This window comes from Thunnus thynnus, chromosome 4 (assembly GCF_963924715.1).
Source record: "Thunnus thynnus chromosome 4, fThuThy2.1, whole genome shotgun sequence".
Classification (NCBI taxonomy): Eukaryota; Metazoa; Chordata; class Actinopteri; order Scombriformes; family Scombridae; genus Thunnus; species Thunnus thynnus.
In genome coordinates, this window is record NC_089520.1 from 9,344,433 (window position 1) to 9,363,713 (window position 19,281).

The 19,281-nt window shown below is 40.9% G+C and overlaps 2 protein-coding genes across 3 annotated transcripts in view; both read left to right on the forward strand.

The window, feature by feature from the left end:
• Nucleotides 1–1,383: 1,383 nt before the first annotated feature.
• Nucleotides 1,384–4,985, forward strand: rpl22 (ribosomal protein L22). The gene is made up of 4 exons (XM_067586493.1): nt 1,384–1,494; nt 1,882–1,992; nt 2,647–2,771; nt 4,792–4,985. The coding sequence occupies exons 1-4, from the start codon at nt 1,483–1,485 to the stop codon at nt 4,934–4,936; spliced, it is 393 nt and encodes a 130-aa protein (XP_067442594.1). The 5' UTR covers nt 1,384–1,482; the 3' UTR covers nt 4,937–4,985.
• Nucleotides 4,986–5,110: 125 nt separating this feature from the next.
• chd5 (chromodomain helicase DNA binding protein 5) overlaps nt 5,111–19,281 on the forward strand; it is a 40,103-nt gene continuing 25,932 nt past the window's right edge. For both annotated transcript variants that reach the window (XM_067586486.1, XM_067586487.1), the window contains exons 1-3: nt 5,111–6,458; nt 12,916–13,067; nt 18,904–19,122. In XM_067586486.1, coding sequence (XP_067442587.1) covers nt 6,392–6,458; nt 12,916–13,067; nt 18,904–19,122 — 438 coding nt within the window. In that variant the 5' untranslated portion in view covers nt 5,111–6,391. The remainder of the gene's footprint in view (nt 6,459–12,915; nt 13,068–18,903; nt 19,123–19,281) is intronic.

Consider the following 19,281-nt stretch of genomic DNA (forward strand, 5'->3'; position numbering starts at 1 on the left):
TATTGCAATGTGTCTCGGACCCCAAGCCAGGGTGAGTGGAGGGAATGGTGTGAAAATGACAGGATTGCAAATCTTCCATAACACTTTAAGAGGAATACTTCCAACTTGTCATACAAAACATTGTTTTTTAAAGCGTTCTAGGCCTTTTGTGAACTCTGGTTTTTAGAAAAGTGGTACATAAATTAAACTTGATAATGTACTTAACAAATAATTGCAATATGATAAAAAAAAATAGAGGTGTTATATCCTTCTAATACAGTGAAAGGTTTACATGTAGTGTTGGTTTGATTCATTTGACAACATGATAGTGTCTGAAGGTCCACTTACTTCCAACCATCATAAAGTCTTGTGATTTTTCTCAGTTGCCATGGAGATTTCTCAGTTGTTTAATATGTAGTATATTATCTGTTTGTTTGATACAGGGTCTCTGTTCTGACAGTTTCAATATTTCTACTTAAAGGATAGGTTCACAGTTTTTCAAGTCTGTCTTAAAACAACAGTCAGGTGTCCAAATGAACACTGCGAGAGGTTTGTCCTCGCTGTAATCATTCCTCCTATTCATGCTGGCTATTAAAAGATCCCTTTCAAATGTGCTTTCAATATAAGTGATTGGAGCCAAAATCCACAGTGTTTCCACACAGTCATATGTCTTTTAAATGCATTTTTGCACAAAATGCATTTCAAAGTGCATCTGAAGCTTATATGAGGCTTCAGCAGTCTGAGTTAGTCATATCAAGTGGATATCTGCCACATTTACAGTCTTTTTAGCATCAAATTCCCTCTTTGTGTTTCCTCAGTGTTTCCCTGTTGAGCTGCAGTGGGAGTATAGTAACAAAAAGAGGGACCTTGGCACTAAGAAGACTGTAACAATGAAAGATAACTTGATTTGACTCATTTGCATGGCTGAAGCTTCATATTAGCTTCACATACACTTTTAAATACATTTTTGCACAGAAGGAGGACTGTGGATTTTGGTCCCCCATCATTTACATTTAAGTGCATTATGATTATATTATGGCCAGTATGAACAGGAGGAATAATTATCTCAATGTTCATTTGGGCACTTGACTGTTGTTTTAAGACAGACTTGAAAAATTATGAACAGGTCCTTTAAAAAACTAGCTACACATTTGCTAATTATGTTCACAGAGCAGCTAATTTTTGTGAAAGATTTTTGTGAAAGAGACAAATTAGCACACTGATTGGACTATTATCTGAACTCTACTAATAGATGTTTTCTCATTTAAACTGATGTTAGTAGTTTAACAAAAAAGATATTTGGTTGCGCGTAGGCTATTTAGCGTTGAAGAGGATTTAGCTAGTGCAATGTACTTGGCTCTTAATCATTTTTTTTTATAAATGAGTTTGAAATCCACTCTTTGCTTAATCAACTCCAGATAAATCGATGCGATCGATTGCGCCGCCAGGTATTATACTTCCTGCGCAGCCGTCCCTCCTTCCTTTTTGCTGAGTGTGTCAGCCATGGCCCCGATTGTGAGTAGTAAAATCATCAAATAAACTGCATATAGACTATATATTTTAGCTTGTCTTCTTCACGAGCAGAAGTGTATATTATCAGTGTACGTTAGTAAACGTGATACGCACGTTTTGAGCCTTTTCTTTGGCTTAATTTACTGTGTCGGCTGAAACCACGTTGGGCTAATCTGTTATTGCTAACGTTAGCTAGCAGCAGTTAACGTGACATCGGTAGCAAAGTTTTATGGATGATAAAAAGAGTTGTTTTTTTTACTGAACCCGATGGCTGCCAGTGTAGCTGTCGACATCAACATCTGAACGCTTTTTTTCCACTTAATTGTCTTAAATTTGCAAATGCATGTGTAATCGCGTGAGTTTGAGTAACCTTTTCAATATCTCTGCCAGAAGAAGCAGGTGGTCAGGAAACAAGGTGGGAAGAGGAAGAAGCAGATCCTGAAGTTCACCCTGGACTGCACTCACCCTGTTGAAGATGGGATCATGGATGCTGCCAACTTTGTGAGTGTAACAGTCCATCTGTTAGCTCAGTGACATATGCAGTGTTGCAGCAGCTGTCAAACAAGACCCCTGAGTGTTTTAAATACTGCTGTCATATCAGAGGGATCAATCCTTAGTCATTGGATATGATAGTTACAGACAGGCCACTATAATCCAGTGTGGTTTTGAATGGAAACTAACAAGATGTCAACCACAATATGTCTCCTGTCATTGCTCGTAAGAAACTCTTATCTGTGTATCGCTGACCTGACACGCCAGATGGTTTGTTACACAGAGAGAAATTGAGAAATTGTCCTTGGAAATTGTTTGGAAAGGGCAGACACATTCGAAAATGACTTGGCAGGTGATTGGTTGAACCATCTGTCTACAACTGTCTATCACCGTCTTACCTTGCGAGGCAGCTGGGTTTGCGAGATCAGGTGAGAATCCTCATAGGACGCTGATTGGTCTGAAACACTAGTGGTTCAGGCACAAGTGCATAAGCCTGACGAGATGGATTCTTGCATGATCTCGCAAATCCAGCTGCCTCACAAGATAAGTGCATCACACCGTCTGATGTAAAATTTCTTAATCCAGCAGCTTGTCTCTTTTCAGGGTTATGCGTACCAACCCTTTTGCTGTGTGTGACTTTTTGTGTGTTCTCCGCACTTACAGGAGCAGTTCCTGCAGGAACGCATCAAGGTCAACGGCAAAGCTGGAAACCTTGGTGGTGGAGTGGTGTCCATCGAGAGGAGCAAGAGCAAAATCGCAGTGAACTCTGAAGTTCCCTTCTCAAAGAGGTAAATTCGATGCAACTCATATCAGTCATGTTTTATCTGTTGACTGGAGTTTGTGTATTTGAAGCTCATGAAATGCCAGTGATTTTTCAACAACTGATCTGGACAGTGCTCGCTGTAGGGTCGTAAAGACACTGTGTGACAAATGTGACATGTCTAAATGAAAAGGTGTTTGTACAACCGTCTCTGAACTTGCTAACAGCAGCAACCTAGTGTGGAGTGCAATATGTAGGGATTTTTTACTGGTGTTGAAATAAGGAGTGCTTGTAAATTTAGAGACACCAAACAAATCTAGCTTCACTTGGTGCTCAAAGAGTAGAAATGTGGATGTGAAAGGTTTGTAGTTTACTACTTCACAGAAAATCGAGGCGGCGCTCAGCTATTTTCTCAATCAACATGCACCACTTGCATGACCTTGTCTAGCTGGTGAGTTAGCACCTTTTGTTTGCTTAGCTAATAGCATATGTTTTTTGGGTCGTTTTTTTTTTTCGGCCGTGTTCCACCAGCAGGTTTCATGCAGGTTTAGGAATCAATGGTTTTGGATGATTGGCCTCCTTGGAGTTTGTTGCTTTTGCACTTGTGTGTGAGAATTTGAGAATTGAGCCTAAAATGTTTGACTAAAAAAAGAATACTATTCACAACTGAGTGTGTTACGGTTTTGCTTTTACCACAAATGTGAAGAGAAAGATGAAAGAACCCGAGCGTAAGTCAGCTTGAAGTGCTTCAAGGTTTGTCCATAAAACCAGTGAGCACCAATTATAAACAATATTGCTAGAGTATTATAAATGATGGAATAAATGTGGTTTTGACTGAATCATTGTGTATATATAAAGCTCAGTCTTTATTGGAGGGTAGAGCTGTGAGGTAAGAACATCCCAAAACTGAAGCACGTAGTTGTAAACAGACTGATGTGGTCAACAGCATGAATAAACGGAAGAATCATGCCAGTGTTGTATTTTCATGTAGTACTTGTAGTTATTAACAAATTTTCACAACATAATGAGATTACATTAATTGGTTGGGTGGAAAGTATCTCAAAGATTTTCAATAACATCTTTGTCAATAAACCTTTTATATTTAGCCTTTTGAAAATAGGAAGTTAAAGGTCAGTTCAACCAAATCACAAAACAATAATTTCCCCACTTACCATCATAGTGGTATCTAACCATGAGGTAAGCTGTGACAATGTGATGGTGAGCCAGTATGCAGAAAACCAGGATCCTGAAACCAAAGCAAAATAAAAATATGATGTTGCAAATTATCTTCTGTGGAAAAAGGTTTGCAGCAAAGTCTGTGGATTGTTTTGAGTTATCTGGACATTTTTGGTGGAAAGACATGTTTCTGTTGAGCAACTTTTTCAATGTTTGGAACGTCTCAAACATAATTCCTTTAAACTCTTGACTGCAATTAAGTTTGGTTTTTTTTGTTCATGTTTTGTTGATCATCTCAGTTTCTGCTACTTTGACAGTCAACTATTCTCTGGGTAAATGACATGATGGTTTAATACAGCGAGGGTAGACAAACTCTGGTATGATGGCACTATAGGAAAAGTCAAGACGTCACCAAAATAACTTAAACTCAATTCAAAGACTGGAAGTATAAACAGTTGCATGCAACAACTGCATAAAGATTTCAAGCTACGTATTCGGTCTCAGTTGGGAACACCACCAGCAGAGGGTGACTCTTGGAGAATTTGATGTAACCAGTGGAAATAGTCAGTGGCAGATGTTGGTATTAACCTCAGTGTAAATGCGATCTGTCATCAAATTGCTAATATTTTGTGACCTACAATATGTTTATCTGTGGGTTAAAACATTTTTTTTTTTAAATTACGTTATTTGAGATCAACATAGTTTAACTGGATTAAATTGTCATGTTTGTCATTTACTACACCAGTCTGTTTATTTAAGCATATTTAAAAGGAATGGTGAGATTGTGCAGGTTGAATAGATTATGAAAATTACATATTGATATTTTCACTAAAAAGTTTATGATTTTCGTCCCTTTCACTCACCTCTTCCAGGTACCTGAAGTATCTCACCAAGAAGTATCTGAAAAAGAACAACCTCAGGGACTGGTTGAGGGTGGTGGCCAACACCAAGGAGAGCTACGAGCTCCGCTACTTCCAGATCAACCAGGACGAAGAGGAGGAAGAGGACGAAGATTAAAGCCGACACCACTTTTAATAAAATTTCAAAAGAGAGAGGAAAGAAAAAACCTGTGTTGTTGTTTTTTTTTTTGTTTGTTTGTTTTTTTAATTTAGTTTTATAATCTTCTGGTATCACACACAACACATTTGCTTAACTACGCACCACAGCTATGAACATAACACACATGCTTTTCTCTGTTGTAATTGTAATTTTGAATGCTTATTACTCAGATAAAGAATTAAAATAATCCAAAGGAGCAATTCTTAGTACATTTAAACAAGATATCTTTGGAATATTTCTTTTTCTTCTTTGGTACCTTTTTAGTTATTTTTTTAAAAACTTTTAATAGAAATTTCCAATGAGAAAACTCTTAACGCCTTAGCCTTGCTTGTACAAAATGATAAGAGTTAAAAGTAGATAAGTGAATTTTGTAAATGGACTGAAATGCATAAAATGTGCACAACTGCAATTTATAAACAGAACACTAAAAACTCAGCATGTGCAGCCAGGACAGTTCCAGCTCTTGATTTATGTGTTTTGATAGATTAAGTGAAGTTGAACCTCATGTGCTCTCTCTGGTGAGCTCTGTGGGGCATCCTGTGTTACAGCTGTGGTAACCTTGACAACAGTTAGACCACTGGCGGTCAGGACTCCTCTCACAGCATGCAGCCATCAGGCTCCACTTTAGTGCATTGGCTTTGTCAGGGGGAGAGAGAAAAAAAAAAAAAAACTGTGAAAGTTGGCAAAATGAAGAAACTGATTTTGAGTCGTGTTATGTCCACCTGAGGGTTTTGGGCGTGAATAAAAAAAAAACTGCAAATTAGATAAAAGAATGTTAATTGGCATAAACATATTGCCCTCAGAGGCTATAATTGCGTTTGTCCCCCCCCTAGCAGTCTGACTTTATATCTAGAGGAAAGGTTGTGTGTGTGTGTGTGGATCGTGAGGCAGCTGTGCGAGAAAGAGAAGTTTCTGTGTCAATTCTCCGGACTTCCAAAAGGAAATGGGCAGGCGACAGGCGCGGGGAGTGTATCCTCCTATTAGTGGCACACGGCGTTGTCGCACGCTGTGTTTTTTTTGCACACTACTAGTTCAAGTGGTAACTAGGAGAGCATGACTAACTAGTTGTGGGTGAAATTATGGGATGCATCGTCATGGCAACAGACCAGACGTCACAATCTGGGCATGTGTGTTCCATTTTTGTCTTTCTTATTTTTCAGACTGGAAGACCTGGATAGAGATCAGTGGAAAAAAAAATGTAAATGTTTTTTTTTTTAATTTTTATTTTTTTTAATCCTGGAGAGAAAAGCCCCCAGATCCACTGCAAAAAAAAAAAAATAAAATAAAAAAAAAAAATTAACTGAGCGACGAATAGATTTCTTTTGGGTGAAGAAAGAAACGGGGCTGCGGCGTCTGGAGGGTTAACTTTCTGTATTCTCAACCTAAAAGGGGTTTGGGGGCTATGAGATAAAGATGCCGGGGTCGCTGAGTAATGAAGACGAGGGACAAGACGACATGGATTTTGAAGACGATATGCCAGGTGAGGGAAAGGGGGGAGGCGGGGTGTCCTTCAGATTATTTTGCGCCGCTACGCCTTGAATGCGGGGAAAAGGGCTTGTCCTGCGTTCCTGAGACCAGAGAGGAGGAGGAGGGGTGGGGTGCAATAAGCAGAGTCATGCTATTATTTTTTGCACGACCTAGTGTCTTAAAGGTGGGAACGTGTTTTTTTTTTCCTTGTATTTGCCCGGCTGTCCTGACATCCAAGCCTGATTTTTTGGCGAATGATGAAAAGCCTGCTGCATGGTTTCTGAAGGCTGATTTTTCTTTCACAGGCTGCATGCGTGTACGAGCTTTATCTTGCGAGCAAGTCCTAAAAACACCAAGTTTGTTTCAGAGAGCTGTTTAAAAACCATGGCAGTTTGATTCGGTGCAGTGTCAGTGTGTGCTGTGATGATTGCTGTCCTTCTCAGTTAATGTGTGCATATGCTTTTAAGTAGAAATGGGCTACAGTGACAGCATCCGTGTTCATTTTGTTATAGGCTGGAAGATGCGCTGCTGTTTCCACTTGTGATCAGGAGGCTGCTCCAACTTTAATTTTTTTTTTTTCCCCTTGCACTGCATGGCCGCAGAGGTGTGAAAGCCACGTGTAGGCTACAGTAAACAGTGCTTATCTAATGTGCTCTTTTCTGTCAAACCTGTGCCCTGTTGATGACCGTGGTCAGGCCATCCACAACCCCTTCAGCTGTAGCTTGAGCACCAACTCAAATTAACTGTAACCCACATTCTCGACATGCAGCTCATTCAGTTTACATGGTGGCTTTGTGGCTGGGAAATTAATCTGTCAACCACTCTGGCAATGAACCAACTGTACCACACATGCCATTTTTTTTCTCTCCTTAAAAGTGACCTTAATCAACTTAATCATCACCAACATCAACATAAGAATCCATTTTCCAAATTATGGCCACTTTCTTTTCTTTCGGTAAGTTTGTCTACCACCGACCTTTTCTGGTGACTGTCTGTACTACTCTGTGAAAATAGATGATACATCCAATCAGTTGGGGATGTCCCAGTCATAGTGTTGAGTTAAAATGATGCTTTGTTGATAGTATGAAATTAAAAATTTCCTTTGACTTCTGTGATTAGTAAACCAGCTGTGGGATGTCTTAGCTATAGGCTATGCAGCTATGCCCATTAATTTTAATAATAATGATAATAAACTTTATTTATATAGCAGTTTTCAAAACAAGGGTACAAAGTGCTTTACAAAAACACACGGTAAAAGTAGTCAGGTTAAATAATTCAGAATAACTTATAGTACAAAAAACAAACAACCAAACGAACACGATTTTAATGAAGATTCATTAAAATCTCCATCAGACTCAGTTAAACCAGGTCTGTTTCCTGGTTCCAGTGTGTCAGGGGCTGCTCCACTGTTGCATCCTACTGGGCGCAAAAGCAAGGCAATATTTATGCCATGGTGTCAGTTTAACCACTGCAGTCAACAGATTCACAGATATTCATCTTTTTTTTTCTTCCTCCAGTTTGCTCTGAGCATCAGATGATTTGATGGTATAATGTCAAGGGCACGACTTAAAAGATGCTGCCTCTGCTTGCCTTTCACGTCACGATGTGGAAAACTTTCCTGGTTATAACAATAGATTGTGTATAAAAGAAAGGTTGAGAGTGTTAAAAACCAATACAATGTTGTCTCCAGCAGTAGGCCTACCTCTATGCAATATACAGTATATACTGTATTTCGTAAGTGTTGCTAATAGATACTGTGTTATACAGGACACATAAGAGAGAAAGTGGTCTTGGTTTTACTCAAAATGAAGGTGTGTTTGTGACAAAATGATGAAAAATCCTGTACTGGCATTGGTTTGGTTTTGTCATGTGGTGGCTTGGCATTGTTGTTTAACTGTCCCAAAATGTAATTAGTGATTGTCACACAACTGAGTTGCCATGGTGCGATTTTTGTTCATTTTGCATGTGTTTTATAAAGGTCTTGAACCTCTAAAGCTGGTATATTTTGTACCACTGTCACAAAAAAGGGGTTACGTTAATTGCAGTATAGCCTATATAATTGCTAAATCATTATTTACCATTTCATAAATGTGATTTCTATCCAGAGACTGGTTTTAGAAATTACCTAAGCATTATTCTCGACAATACCATGCATATAAACCAGCACAGCATTTTGTTCTTCTGTGAGGATAACATATGGAATATTTTTGATGAGCCACATTAATACCAGCAGGTGTGCATGTGAGGGTTTGCAATATGGAGAGAAAAAGACAGAGACAGAGAGAAGGAAGGTAGGAAACAGAGAAGAGCGTTGAGCGGTTGAGGCATCATCTATGACTGCCAGCCGTAGCCTGAGGGAGAACACAAGCACTGATGCGTGTCCCCAATAACCCAGTAGTTGGTTAAACATGCATGAGAGAGGAAAGGTGCAATTGATAATGGCAGGCGAGTGAAGATATGTGGGTAATCCAGTTTGAAAAGTCAAAACATTTTCATGTGTGAGTTGAAACTGCTTTATGTCTGCCTCAATATGATTTTGCTTTTTTTGTGTTGTTGGCTATAAAGGGACTCTATAACTCTGCACTGCTTTAAGATGACACCCTTATAACAGATACCCTGTAGAGAAAGGTAAACATGTTGAAAATCAGTTGACCTACCTTTCTGAAACTACCATAAGACAATAAAGAGCATCTGTTTTGACATTATGATTGTTTTTTTAGTAACAATGGTTAATGTCTTTGCCATCTTCTGTCTTTTCCTTTCTTCTCATCACATCACTGACCACATATAAAGTGTTGCAAATCCATTGTTATGCTGCCGATATAGAAGTAGTTTTCAGACAGTTTTACAATCTCTGTCAACAGGCATCAAAGTGACAGTCAAGGTCAGGAATCCAGGTCAGATTTTTCCCTTCATCAAGATGCGTGCATGCAATTAAGACACAACAATGTCAAAGTACATCCTAGGGGAACTTTAGACCCCCAAAAGCTGTCCAATCATAGCCTTTATTTGTTGTGGCATATAAAGTGTCCTAATTCCCTTTGTTTCACTCTGGGTTCTTACATTGTCACAGATTGTTCCATTGTGTTTTCTGTTTTAATTGTTTTGTTCTTCCCTAAAATTGAAAGATTATCACAGGCTTTTGTGTGCCTACAAATGTTATCCCCAATTGGAAAGGGGTCTATTTTTGGATCCCTCACTGTGAAAGTTGACACCATTTTATTCCTGCTGCGCGTGCATGTTGCCTGTGCATGAACGATGCTTTTTTAATGTGTATTTGCAGTTGAGTTGTGCTGCGTTCCAGAGTGTTTTATATCTGCATAATATTGCACATATAATGATCTTGTGCATAACATTGTCTATAATAGATATGATTTCAATGGTGATATTTGGGCTTTATTCTTTCAGCACTTTGATGATTGCATTTTCTAATAATAGTCTGTGGATGTCTTTGTCTTAAGGAGTTTGAGCTGTAAGCACTTAATCAATGAAGAGGAGAAAACCTTTGGCTCTTTCTTTCCCCTCCTCGTTCATGGCAAACAATGCAGGGCAACATTAAGTGGGTATTTCCACATAGCGGCCAACAGAGAAACGGCTAATGTGTTTTCCAGTAAACTCAAGCCTCCGCGCTTGGGAGTCGCTCATGAATCTCCCTCATAATGGGTCAGTCCGGTGGCCAAGCCCTTGCAGGAAGGTCAGGACTGTGTCTCTGCCATCCGTCTGCACTTTACACAAGGCTTGTGTGCCAAGTGGCGCTTTGGTCCTTTTTCTAACAGAATCTGGTGCCAGACCTCCCTTTGCCACATGACTGGGCGACCTCCCCCTCTCCTGGCACAGCCTGGTCCACTCACCAAGAAGAAAGATTATCATTCCCCTGATGGCATTCCCTCTGGGGAATTCACAAGCCATTTACTGTAGGAAGGGTTCAGATTATAAAGCAATGCAGGTGTTAAACACAGACATCTTTTATTTGTTGTTTCTTCAATGAATTTCATTGCTGTCATCTCTGCCTATAAATGAGATACATCACTGAAAGACCATTTGTTTTGCAGGTATTTGGTCATAAGCCAAAGTATTTGACATATTAAAGATCTGATTGGATGATGGTGCTGACGTTAAAGTCAGGGGACCACCAGAGTCATTACAATTCATCCTCTGGAGGAAATTAATGTCTGTACCAAATTTCACGGCAATCCATCTGCTGGTATTTCACTCAAAACTACAAATTTCAATCTGGTGATGGCACTAGCGGGAAGTCAGGGGATATTCAAAGTCATTAGGATACATCATCTGGGAACCACGATCTATTTACGATTTTGTACCAATCCATCTTGTAGATGTTGAGATATTTTCACAAGATAAGTGAAAACTTTGACCAGCTGGTAGTGCTAGAAATGTCAGACAATCACGTAAATCAGTAGGATTAATCCTCTGGGGATCACGGATGTCTGTACAAAATTTCATGGCAATCCATCATATAGCTGTTGAGATATTTCAGTCTGGACCAAAGTGGTAGTTGACAGGCCGACAGATTGACATTGCATCCCTAGAGCCACACTGCTACCATATGACCAAATGAATCAAACTTTTAAACCCTACATCAGTAACACTGCACCACCTCTACGAAGTTTGAGCGATTTATTGTACAGAGAGGGACACACACTTTGGCATCATCTGGTGTATCTAATCAGTGATGTGTGGTCAACCTGTAAGTCATAGTTTGCCCGTGAAAAAAAAAGAGGTGTGGAGTGATGGACTGTGTGTGCTTTCTCTAATCCAGGCTCATCTCCATCTGCATCTGATCCATGTCATCATCTGTGTGTCTAAGAGAGATGTAAGGCTTGCTGTGCTCCCATCATGACATACAGCAGCTAACATACATCTGAGACATAAAAGAGCTCCCTGTTTAAGATTGTGAATACATAAACTGAAGGCTTTATTTAGAAAGAGAGACATAAATTGGAGAGAAATATGTGATTCTGTGCTTGAGGGAAAAATAAAGGATGTGTTGACAGACAGACAGACAGACAGACAGGTAGAAAGATAGATAGATAGATAGATAAACTACCTGCATTTTAACATAACCATTGTCAAATTTTAAGGTAATATCAGTAAAAAAATGTCATCAGTAAGCAGATTCACTACAAAAATAATGGGCACATAAGGCACGTTACCCCCAATTAACACTAAAGTAGGGGTGACACAGTTCATCTGGTGGTCAGAAGAAACACAATGAGCCTGTCATTGCCTCTGATTAAAGCTTCCAAGCCACTGGTGTGCATGTGTGTGCGTGTGGGGGGTACCTCCCGCTAGCTTTGCTAAATAGAAGATAAGTGGTTGGTGAGGTTTGTGTGTCTACTACACAGGAATCCCTCCTCCCCAATCTCTCACTCCTGCTACCCAGGGGAGTGGTAGACTGCGGGGCTAGTGTTGGCTGATTGACTCTGATACATGTGCTGCATATTTCATGCCCTTCAGTCTGTCTGCGTGAGACGCAGAGAGCAAGGGAAACACGCAGATGGATAGACTGAAAGAGACAGAAAGACAGTCGGAGACATGGAGGGAGAAGGAGAAGGGGTTCAGCCTTTTACAGGGCGGTTTCATCCTGTGTGTATTTCTCTGTGTGTCTCCTTCTAGTGATGTATTGTTTGGGACTGTCTCTCTCCCTTACTTACTCTTCTGTGACCCACTATGGCATCACTGAAGTCTGCTGCGCTCAGCAGTCAGCACGTTTGTACACAGCAGCTTTGAGACAGTACAGCTGACAACCAGCAGCAGGTCGCTTTAGTCCCGGCAAGCATTAAAGGCAGAAGATATGCTCAGTATACCTCAGTGGTCCTCAGGGAGTTCCCATTTAGCGGCAGGGCAGACACTCCATCTATTTGTGCTTTGACGGGTAAAGTTGATCCACACTCAATGATGTGCGATTATGAGGTTTATTTTGTCAAGTGCTCCTGCTGCTCTGACACTGATTGACTTTTCACTTTGTTATATTTTCACAGTGTACCAGGTCTGCAACTAATGCTTAATCTCTTTTGATCTTTGTTCATAAAATGTCAGAAAATAGCCGTAGTCAAAAATTGCGATCAAAATTTCTTGGAGCCCAAGGTGATGTCTTCAAATCAACGTGTTGTCCAACCAACAGTCCAGATGATATTCAATTTACAGTGATATAAAAGCAATGAACCTCATATTTGATTAGCAAAGACCCAGAAAATGTTTGGCAATTTTACTCAATCAATAACTTATATGATTAATCGATCATCAGAATTCTCGTCAATTAATTTTCTGTTAATCATTTGCATTTGTCAATAAAAAAACTCACGCTCCGCCTCCTTAAAAGCCAGATTGGCTGTGGACTAAACAAACTCAATGGCAGCCAGCCTCTCAAGACTCTTTGCTGTGAGTGTTAATTTCTCATCTTACTTTGGGTTTTCTAAGCTGATAATGTTTTGTCTCTTTGTGTCCAGACGAGGATGACGAAGGTGAACGCAACACCGTTCCCCTCACACCGCTCGACAGCTTCTTCTCTGATGATGAGTCCCTCAAACAACAAAAGAAGAAGAAGCCCAAAAAGATGAAAGAAGGGAAAATGCCCAAAGTTAAGAAGAGGAAAAAGGAGGTAAGGTGTAATTCACACTCAATATCATCTGACATGACCCCGGACACAACAGCTTGGCAGGCCTCTTTGGCTCAAGCTGTACCCTGCATTCTCTATTTCTCAAGCCATCGCTCTTTTGATGTCTCTGCAATTGGATCAAAGGTGTGTTTTGGCTGCTGGACTGCTTCTGTAATCTAAATGAGAGGCAGTGGACTGTCTCAGGCTTAGGGAGGTTGGCAGCATTGTCACCGTCATTGCCAGTGTAAGCTGTGGACACCAAGTGCCAGTTTAGACTGTAGATTTGTGCCTGTGGTGTTGATGCTGATGGCAGGGACTGCAGGTCAGAAGTACAGTGTCTGTGCCAAGCTAGCAGTGGGAGTCAGAGCTGTGACAGAGTTGTTTTGACAACCTAGCTTTTCTAGCCTTTATTTTCCAACATTTATACAACAGGTCGGCGGTTTGAACTGCTTCCAGCATTAATAGTTGTGTTTTTTAAAACCAGTTATGTTACGATTAGTGTTGCTTGCCTTTAAACCGAGCATACTTTTGCCACTGTGGCCACAAGTGACGAATACAGAATGATGGAAATGCTAAGTAGAGAAGACTCATCACTGACCCAGTAATGTGTTCTACAGGAATAGCTATCTAAACGTTGCCAACATTAGCTAATATTAGCTAAAAGTAGCTTACGTTACCAGAAAGCAGCAACCTCTGGGGCAAAAAAAAATGAAGCCAACGTGTAGGTGCCAAAAAGTGCAGTTCCACAAATGGCCACTTGCAGTTGGCTCCAAAAGTGAGTCAATCCCCATATACCCCCTATTAAAATGCCCAAATTAGCAGAAATAAATGTTTACAGCCTTTTACAAAAAAACAGTTTTGGTTTATATAGCTAATTTCCCCGTTCATGCAACTGTATGGGGGGTGAATTTTTATATAACGCACCCATTTAAATTTTATTAAGGCTGAAAGTTATTCATAACTAAGGGCGTGGCTGCTTTGACTGACATGTGGGTTCTGTCACGGGCAAGTCGCTACCACAGAGACAACATTGGTTAGGTAACATAACCATGGCGTAACCCCAGATTCAGAGTATAGGCATAGCTGTAGTCGTCGCTGTATCAGTGTGTTTTCAGTACATGAAAGTTAATTGTAACATTTTGGTCACCTAAAAATCGTGTTCAGCATTTGATGTACTAAAAGACCGTCTAAAGAGTCGGGTGTTCAGTATTTTATATTAAGTACATTTTGTTTTAATGGTTTCAAGTCTGTTTTTCTTTAGTGAAAATTAGCATTAGCATTAACTTTATTACAGTTAACTATAGCCTGTAAATTCACTGTGCTAACCCAGCTAGCGGCTAGCGTTAAGGTCAGCTCCATCCTTGTTCAAATATGGTCACTTCTGGCACAAAAATCCAAGGTGGTGATGATCAAAATGCAAATTTGAGGCTTCAAAACAAGAGTCCACAAACCAATGGGTGACGTCATGGTGGCTATGTCCATTATTTTTTAGTCTATCGTTACCAGTCAGAGAAGGCAAAAGCCATTGCAGTAAAAACCCCAAAGTGCATTGAATTGCGCAAGGGTGTGTTTTATTGCTTATGAATTATTTTTTTATTTATAAGACACAGTTATTTCTCCTTTCAAATAATTTTCCATAGTCTTTAAAGCTACATTAATTTATTTTTGGCCATTTGGGGGCAGTAGATCAAGCAGAAAACACAACATCTGAAATATTATCACCTTACAAAGTTGTTATGGCAACCATGTTAGCAATTATGCATAAAACAAAATTAGCATTCGGCAAAATTAGCATTCCATTGGAGTCGTATTTCTGGCCACTTAACCAATGTAAGTCCAGCGTTAGCAGCTAAATATAAGTCTCTTTAGCGGCTAAATGCTCCCCTATGTTCATCAGCTAGTCACTAACTTTGGATGTCTGCCATTTGGTGCTGGACAGGTAGCGCACAGTGGATTTATCAGAGCTTTTTCACTGAAAACAGTTGACTGCTGCAACTGGAAATTACGCTGATGAGAGCTTTTTCAGTCTTTTCTTGTCTTTAAATCTTGTCCCCGTCTGTTTTTCATCATACCCTCATCTGAACTCAACCCTAACCGTAATCAGGCATCTCTGAAATGCCTAACCATAAACTAAATGAGGTTCTCACTCCAAGGGGAACTGGACTTCTACACAAAACATCTTGAAGACTACATTTCTTAATTAGGTCACAGAATCTGACAAGTTACAGAATACAACCAAAAAAATCTAAAAAAATTAACTAAAAGAGGCTGAAAGCTTCATAGAACTGAGGTGAACTACAGTCAGGTGATAATTAGGCTACATGTGAGTTTGTCACTATGAACAACACCTTTAACATAACACACAGTCCTTTGTTGCACTGAATAGACAGAATAGAAGCCAACTCTCAAGCCTCATCCATTTCTACTTTTCCTGGAAATTTAGCCAAACCTAGAAGCTATAATAATTTTTTATTCGATGATTACAGGAATTCACTGAACTGTATTCCCAGTGTGATTCCCGCCTGTGTTGGCAATGGCTTTAACAGTGTCAGTGACATAGCCAGGATGTTCCCCTCTGCTGGCTAGAGATGCCAGCAGTGCTGTGAGGAGCTTGGCTGGCCAGGCTGCCACCCGGCCCTTTGGCTGCTTGTGGTAAACACTGAGCTCTGGGTCTCACCGAGCTAATGAGGGGGGGGACTCCCTCTGACACTCTCCTCTCCCCTCTCCCACACAGACTCTGCTCTGTATTCTCCTCTCCCTTCCCTCTCTCCTCTTGTCTCTTACACGCATCACCTCACTTTGCCTTGATCGTGATGCCGCTGCTTTTGTTACTGCCTTTGCGTCATAGGAATTGCAGTTCTCTTTCTTTCTTTCTCTTTCTTTCTTTCTTACTTTCTTTTTTCTTTCTTTCTTTCTTTCTTGCGTATTTTGTTCTCTCTTGCCCTCCCACTGAGGAAACACTGCTGCTGTAATTCACTTCCAATCACTCCCCAAAGGTTGGTGTCAGACAAGGGCCAAAAGTCAATTGGGGTCAGAGACTGTCAGTGGCACATCCCAGTCTCAGGTCAGAGCTGCTGGTGGGAAGAATGGTAGCCAGGGAGAGACTGCCTTTTTCTCTCTCTCATCTGCAGTGAAACAAAGGAGCTATGTAGACATGAACAGATATCCTGTGTCCTTTTTGAGAAAAAAAAAAATCTACTAAATCAACGGAATTTGAGTTTATAGAAAGCAGTTAATTTTATTGGGAAAAGACGACGCTGTGGTTTCGCCACAATAAAACCTCTATGAAGCTGTGAAGAGCTGCTCGTAGCTTTAGCAGCTTGCTGAAATACAGTCAGGCTGGGATGAGCCTGTATCTTGTTTTTATAAGTTCAATATCCTCTCTGGGATTGTGAGTCAACAAAGAGCTGTTGCTGATTTCTGGGAAAAAGAAGAGGCAATTGTTTAGGAGCCATAGTGTTTTTACAGCAGTATTTTTAGTGAACTACATTTTATTGAATATCCACGTCTTGGCTCATTTGATATTTTCTGTGGCATGCTCTGCAATCTCCCTAAGGCAGAGCCATTATGAGGAAGAATCTAATTTGATTGCATTATCAGCACTTATCTGATTTTCTTCCCTCTGAAAGTAGAAGCACCCTCTTTGTTGCTGCCAGTGTCCTCTTTGGCCCTATGTTGTGTGTGTAACATTGAACTCTGGGCCACGGTGAGGTTGTTGCACAGTTCCACCTTGTCTATGCAGTTGCTCTCAAGTCAACAGTGGTTCTGCTTCCTTGCTTCTCCCTCCTCCATCCCCACCCCCACTCCCATCCCCCATCCACAATCTTCAATTTACTCTCTCTCTCTCCTCTTCTTCTTATGCATAAATGAGATTTGTCTAGACGGGTGCTAGAGCACCGGCTCTGCAACCACAGGCCTCTGCATAACAAGCTCGTTATGCAAACGTGTCTGATTGGATGGCGCCGTTCCATTGGCTGCCACTGTTATAGAGTGTGTGTGCATGGAAGGGGGGGGGGGAGTGAGGGTGGGGGGGGGGGGGGCTGAGTTGCAGGATAGAAAGAAAGAGTGAGAGAGAAAAAGAAAGGGGGGGCTGTTGAGAGAGAGAGAGAGTGAGAGAGAAAATAATGCGAGGGGGGGCTGTGAGTTGTGAAGGAGAGAAAGTGAGAGAAAATGAAGGCGTGCGGGGGGGGGGGGGTGAGCTATGAGAAAGAGAGAGAAAACTAGGAAGACAGAGAGAGAGAGAGAGAGAGAGAGAGAGAGCGAGAGAGAGAGCTAGAGCCAGACACTGCTCAAATTTGGTCGCCATGGCAACACAGCCAGGCTGCTGGTAGGGTTGGCGGGCGCTGCGGCAACGTGAGCCTTTCCACTGCGCTACAGAGCAAAACGCCTGCAAGTCTCTCCATGGATCCACACAGGCCTGCTGAGCAACAGGCAGCGAGCAGAGCACAAAGCCGCTGTGCACTAATTCACTCCGTAGCATGTGTAAAAACATGCACACTCACGGATACGTACGTACTGTATATAAACATACACAAAGACACGCAAACACACATGTGGAAAGAAAATGAGAGATTATAAAATAACCAAAACACACACACACACACACACCCAGACACGCATGCATGCAAACAAAAAATGCATCTGTAGATTAAAGGAAAAGAAACAAACATTCAGAAATACACAAATAAATACGCTCACAAACAAATACGAACATGCACGCTTGCACACACACATGCAAGCACACAAGTAATTAGGCGAGAGGTGCGTAACGAAAGATACACCAGATACTTCTTCCTCTCTCTCTCTCTCTCACACACACACACACACACACTATCATGAGCACGCACCAGTGAATTTGCTCATATGCAACTCTCTTGATCACACAAACAACACCTGTTAACCGTTAAATCCATATAGCCCTCCAGATGTCTCATATTAAACAGGCAGGATGCAGCTCAGGCTACAGATCAACTCTGTGCTGTGATTGGCTACGCCGCCTGAGGTGTACTGTTTCTCGGTTTAGTTTGTTGTCGAAGCACGTGTAAAAGGTGAACGTGTCTCTGACTTGACTCCTCATCACTTTCGCCTCTGACAATACGTAACAGCAATAATATCTATATTTTCTCACAGGAAGAAGAATTATCATATTAGTTAGGCAGTGACACTTTGGAATGATGTAATTTAATTTATGCAAATGCCGTCGAGTAGGAGCTTTTATCCAAAGTGCTTTATAGTACGGCAGCATATGTTTTTAGCGTGGGTGGGCTCTGCGGGAGCTCTAATCCCTAACCCTGGCAAAATTAATGCCATGCTTATTTGCCCTATCATTGAGTTTCATATTTTAATTATTCCCCTCTTTTTATCGCTAGATTTGAAATTCTGTCTCCGAAGATATCTCCTAAATGGAGACAGATTGCCTCTATCGTGCCAATAATAAAATTCAGACTTGAAATTCAGTTGTGACGCTGGAATCTGGCTTTGATGCTAGCTTTTGTCAGTCACAGTCATGTCCTGAGGTGGAGAGCGAAAGGAAGATTCAAATCCAGATTCTGCCTGTTTACATTTATAAATAATAGCTGTTTGGCAGCAGCTGTTGACTAAATCAAAGCCAGACTGCTTAGGTGACTGCTTCATTCAACAAAAACATAGTCGGAGTTTTTGCGAAGATGTAAGTTAGACACATACGGTGTTTATGTGCAGGAGACTGAGAAAGATCAGGGAATGAAGCATGAACCTGACACATGCTCATGCCCTGCCACTGCTTATACCAACTTAGCAACAGTGGGCATTTATTTGTACATGTGCATGTTGTTTGTGTGTCCCTATGCACATGCCTCAGGGAGGAATCCAGGCAAGAATCGACAGCGACCTGGAGGAGACCTCAGAGGTGGAAGAGGAACGGGAACATCCAGAAATAGGCTCCGAGAGCGAGAGTAGCATGTACGGCCCCACCAAGAAGAAGAAGAAGAAACCGAAGGAGAAGAAAGAGAAAAAACCCCGGAAGAAGAAGAGAGACGAGGAAGATGATGACGACGACGATGATGATGGGAACATGAAAGTGAGTCTGTGATTTAAAGCGCTTTTCACACACAGCACAGCAAGTGACAAAAGAAACTAAATTTATATAAAGCTGGGCTAAAAAAGACGAAAAGTCTTCAGTGTAGATTAAAAAAAGATGGACTCTGCATTGCAGATTGAGGCAGTGAGGGGGTTCCAG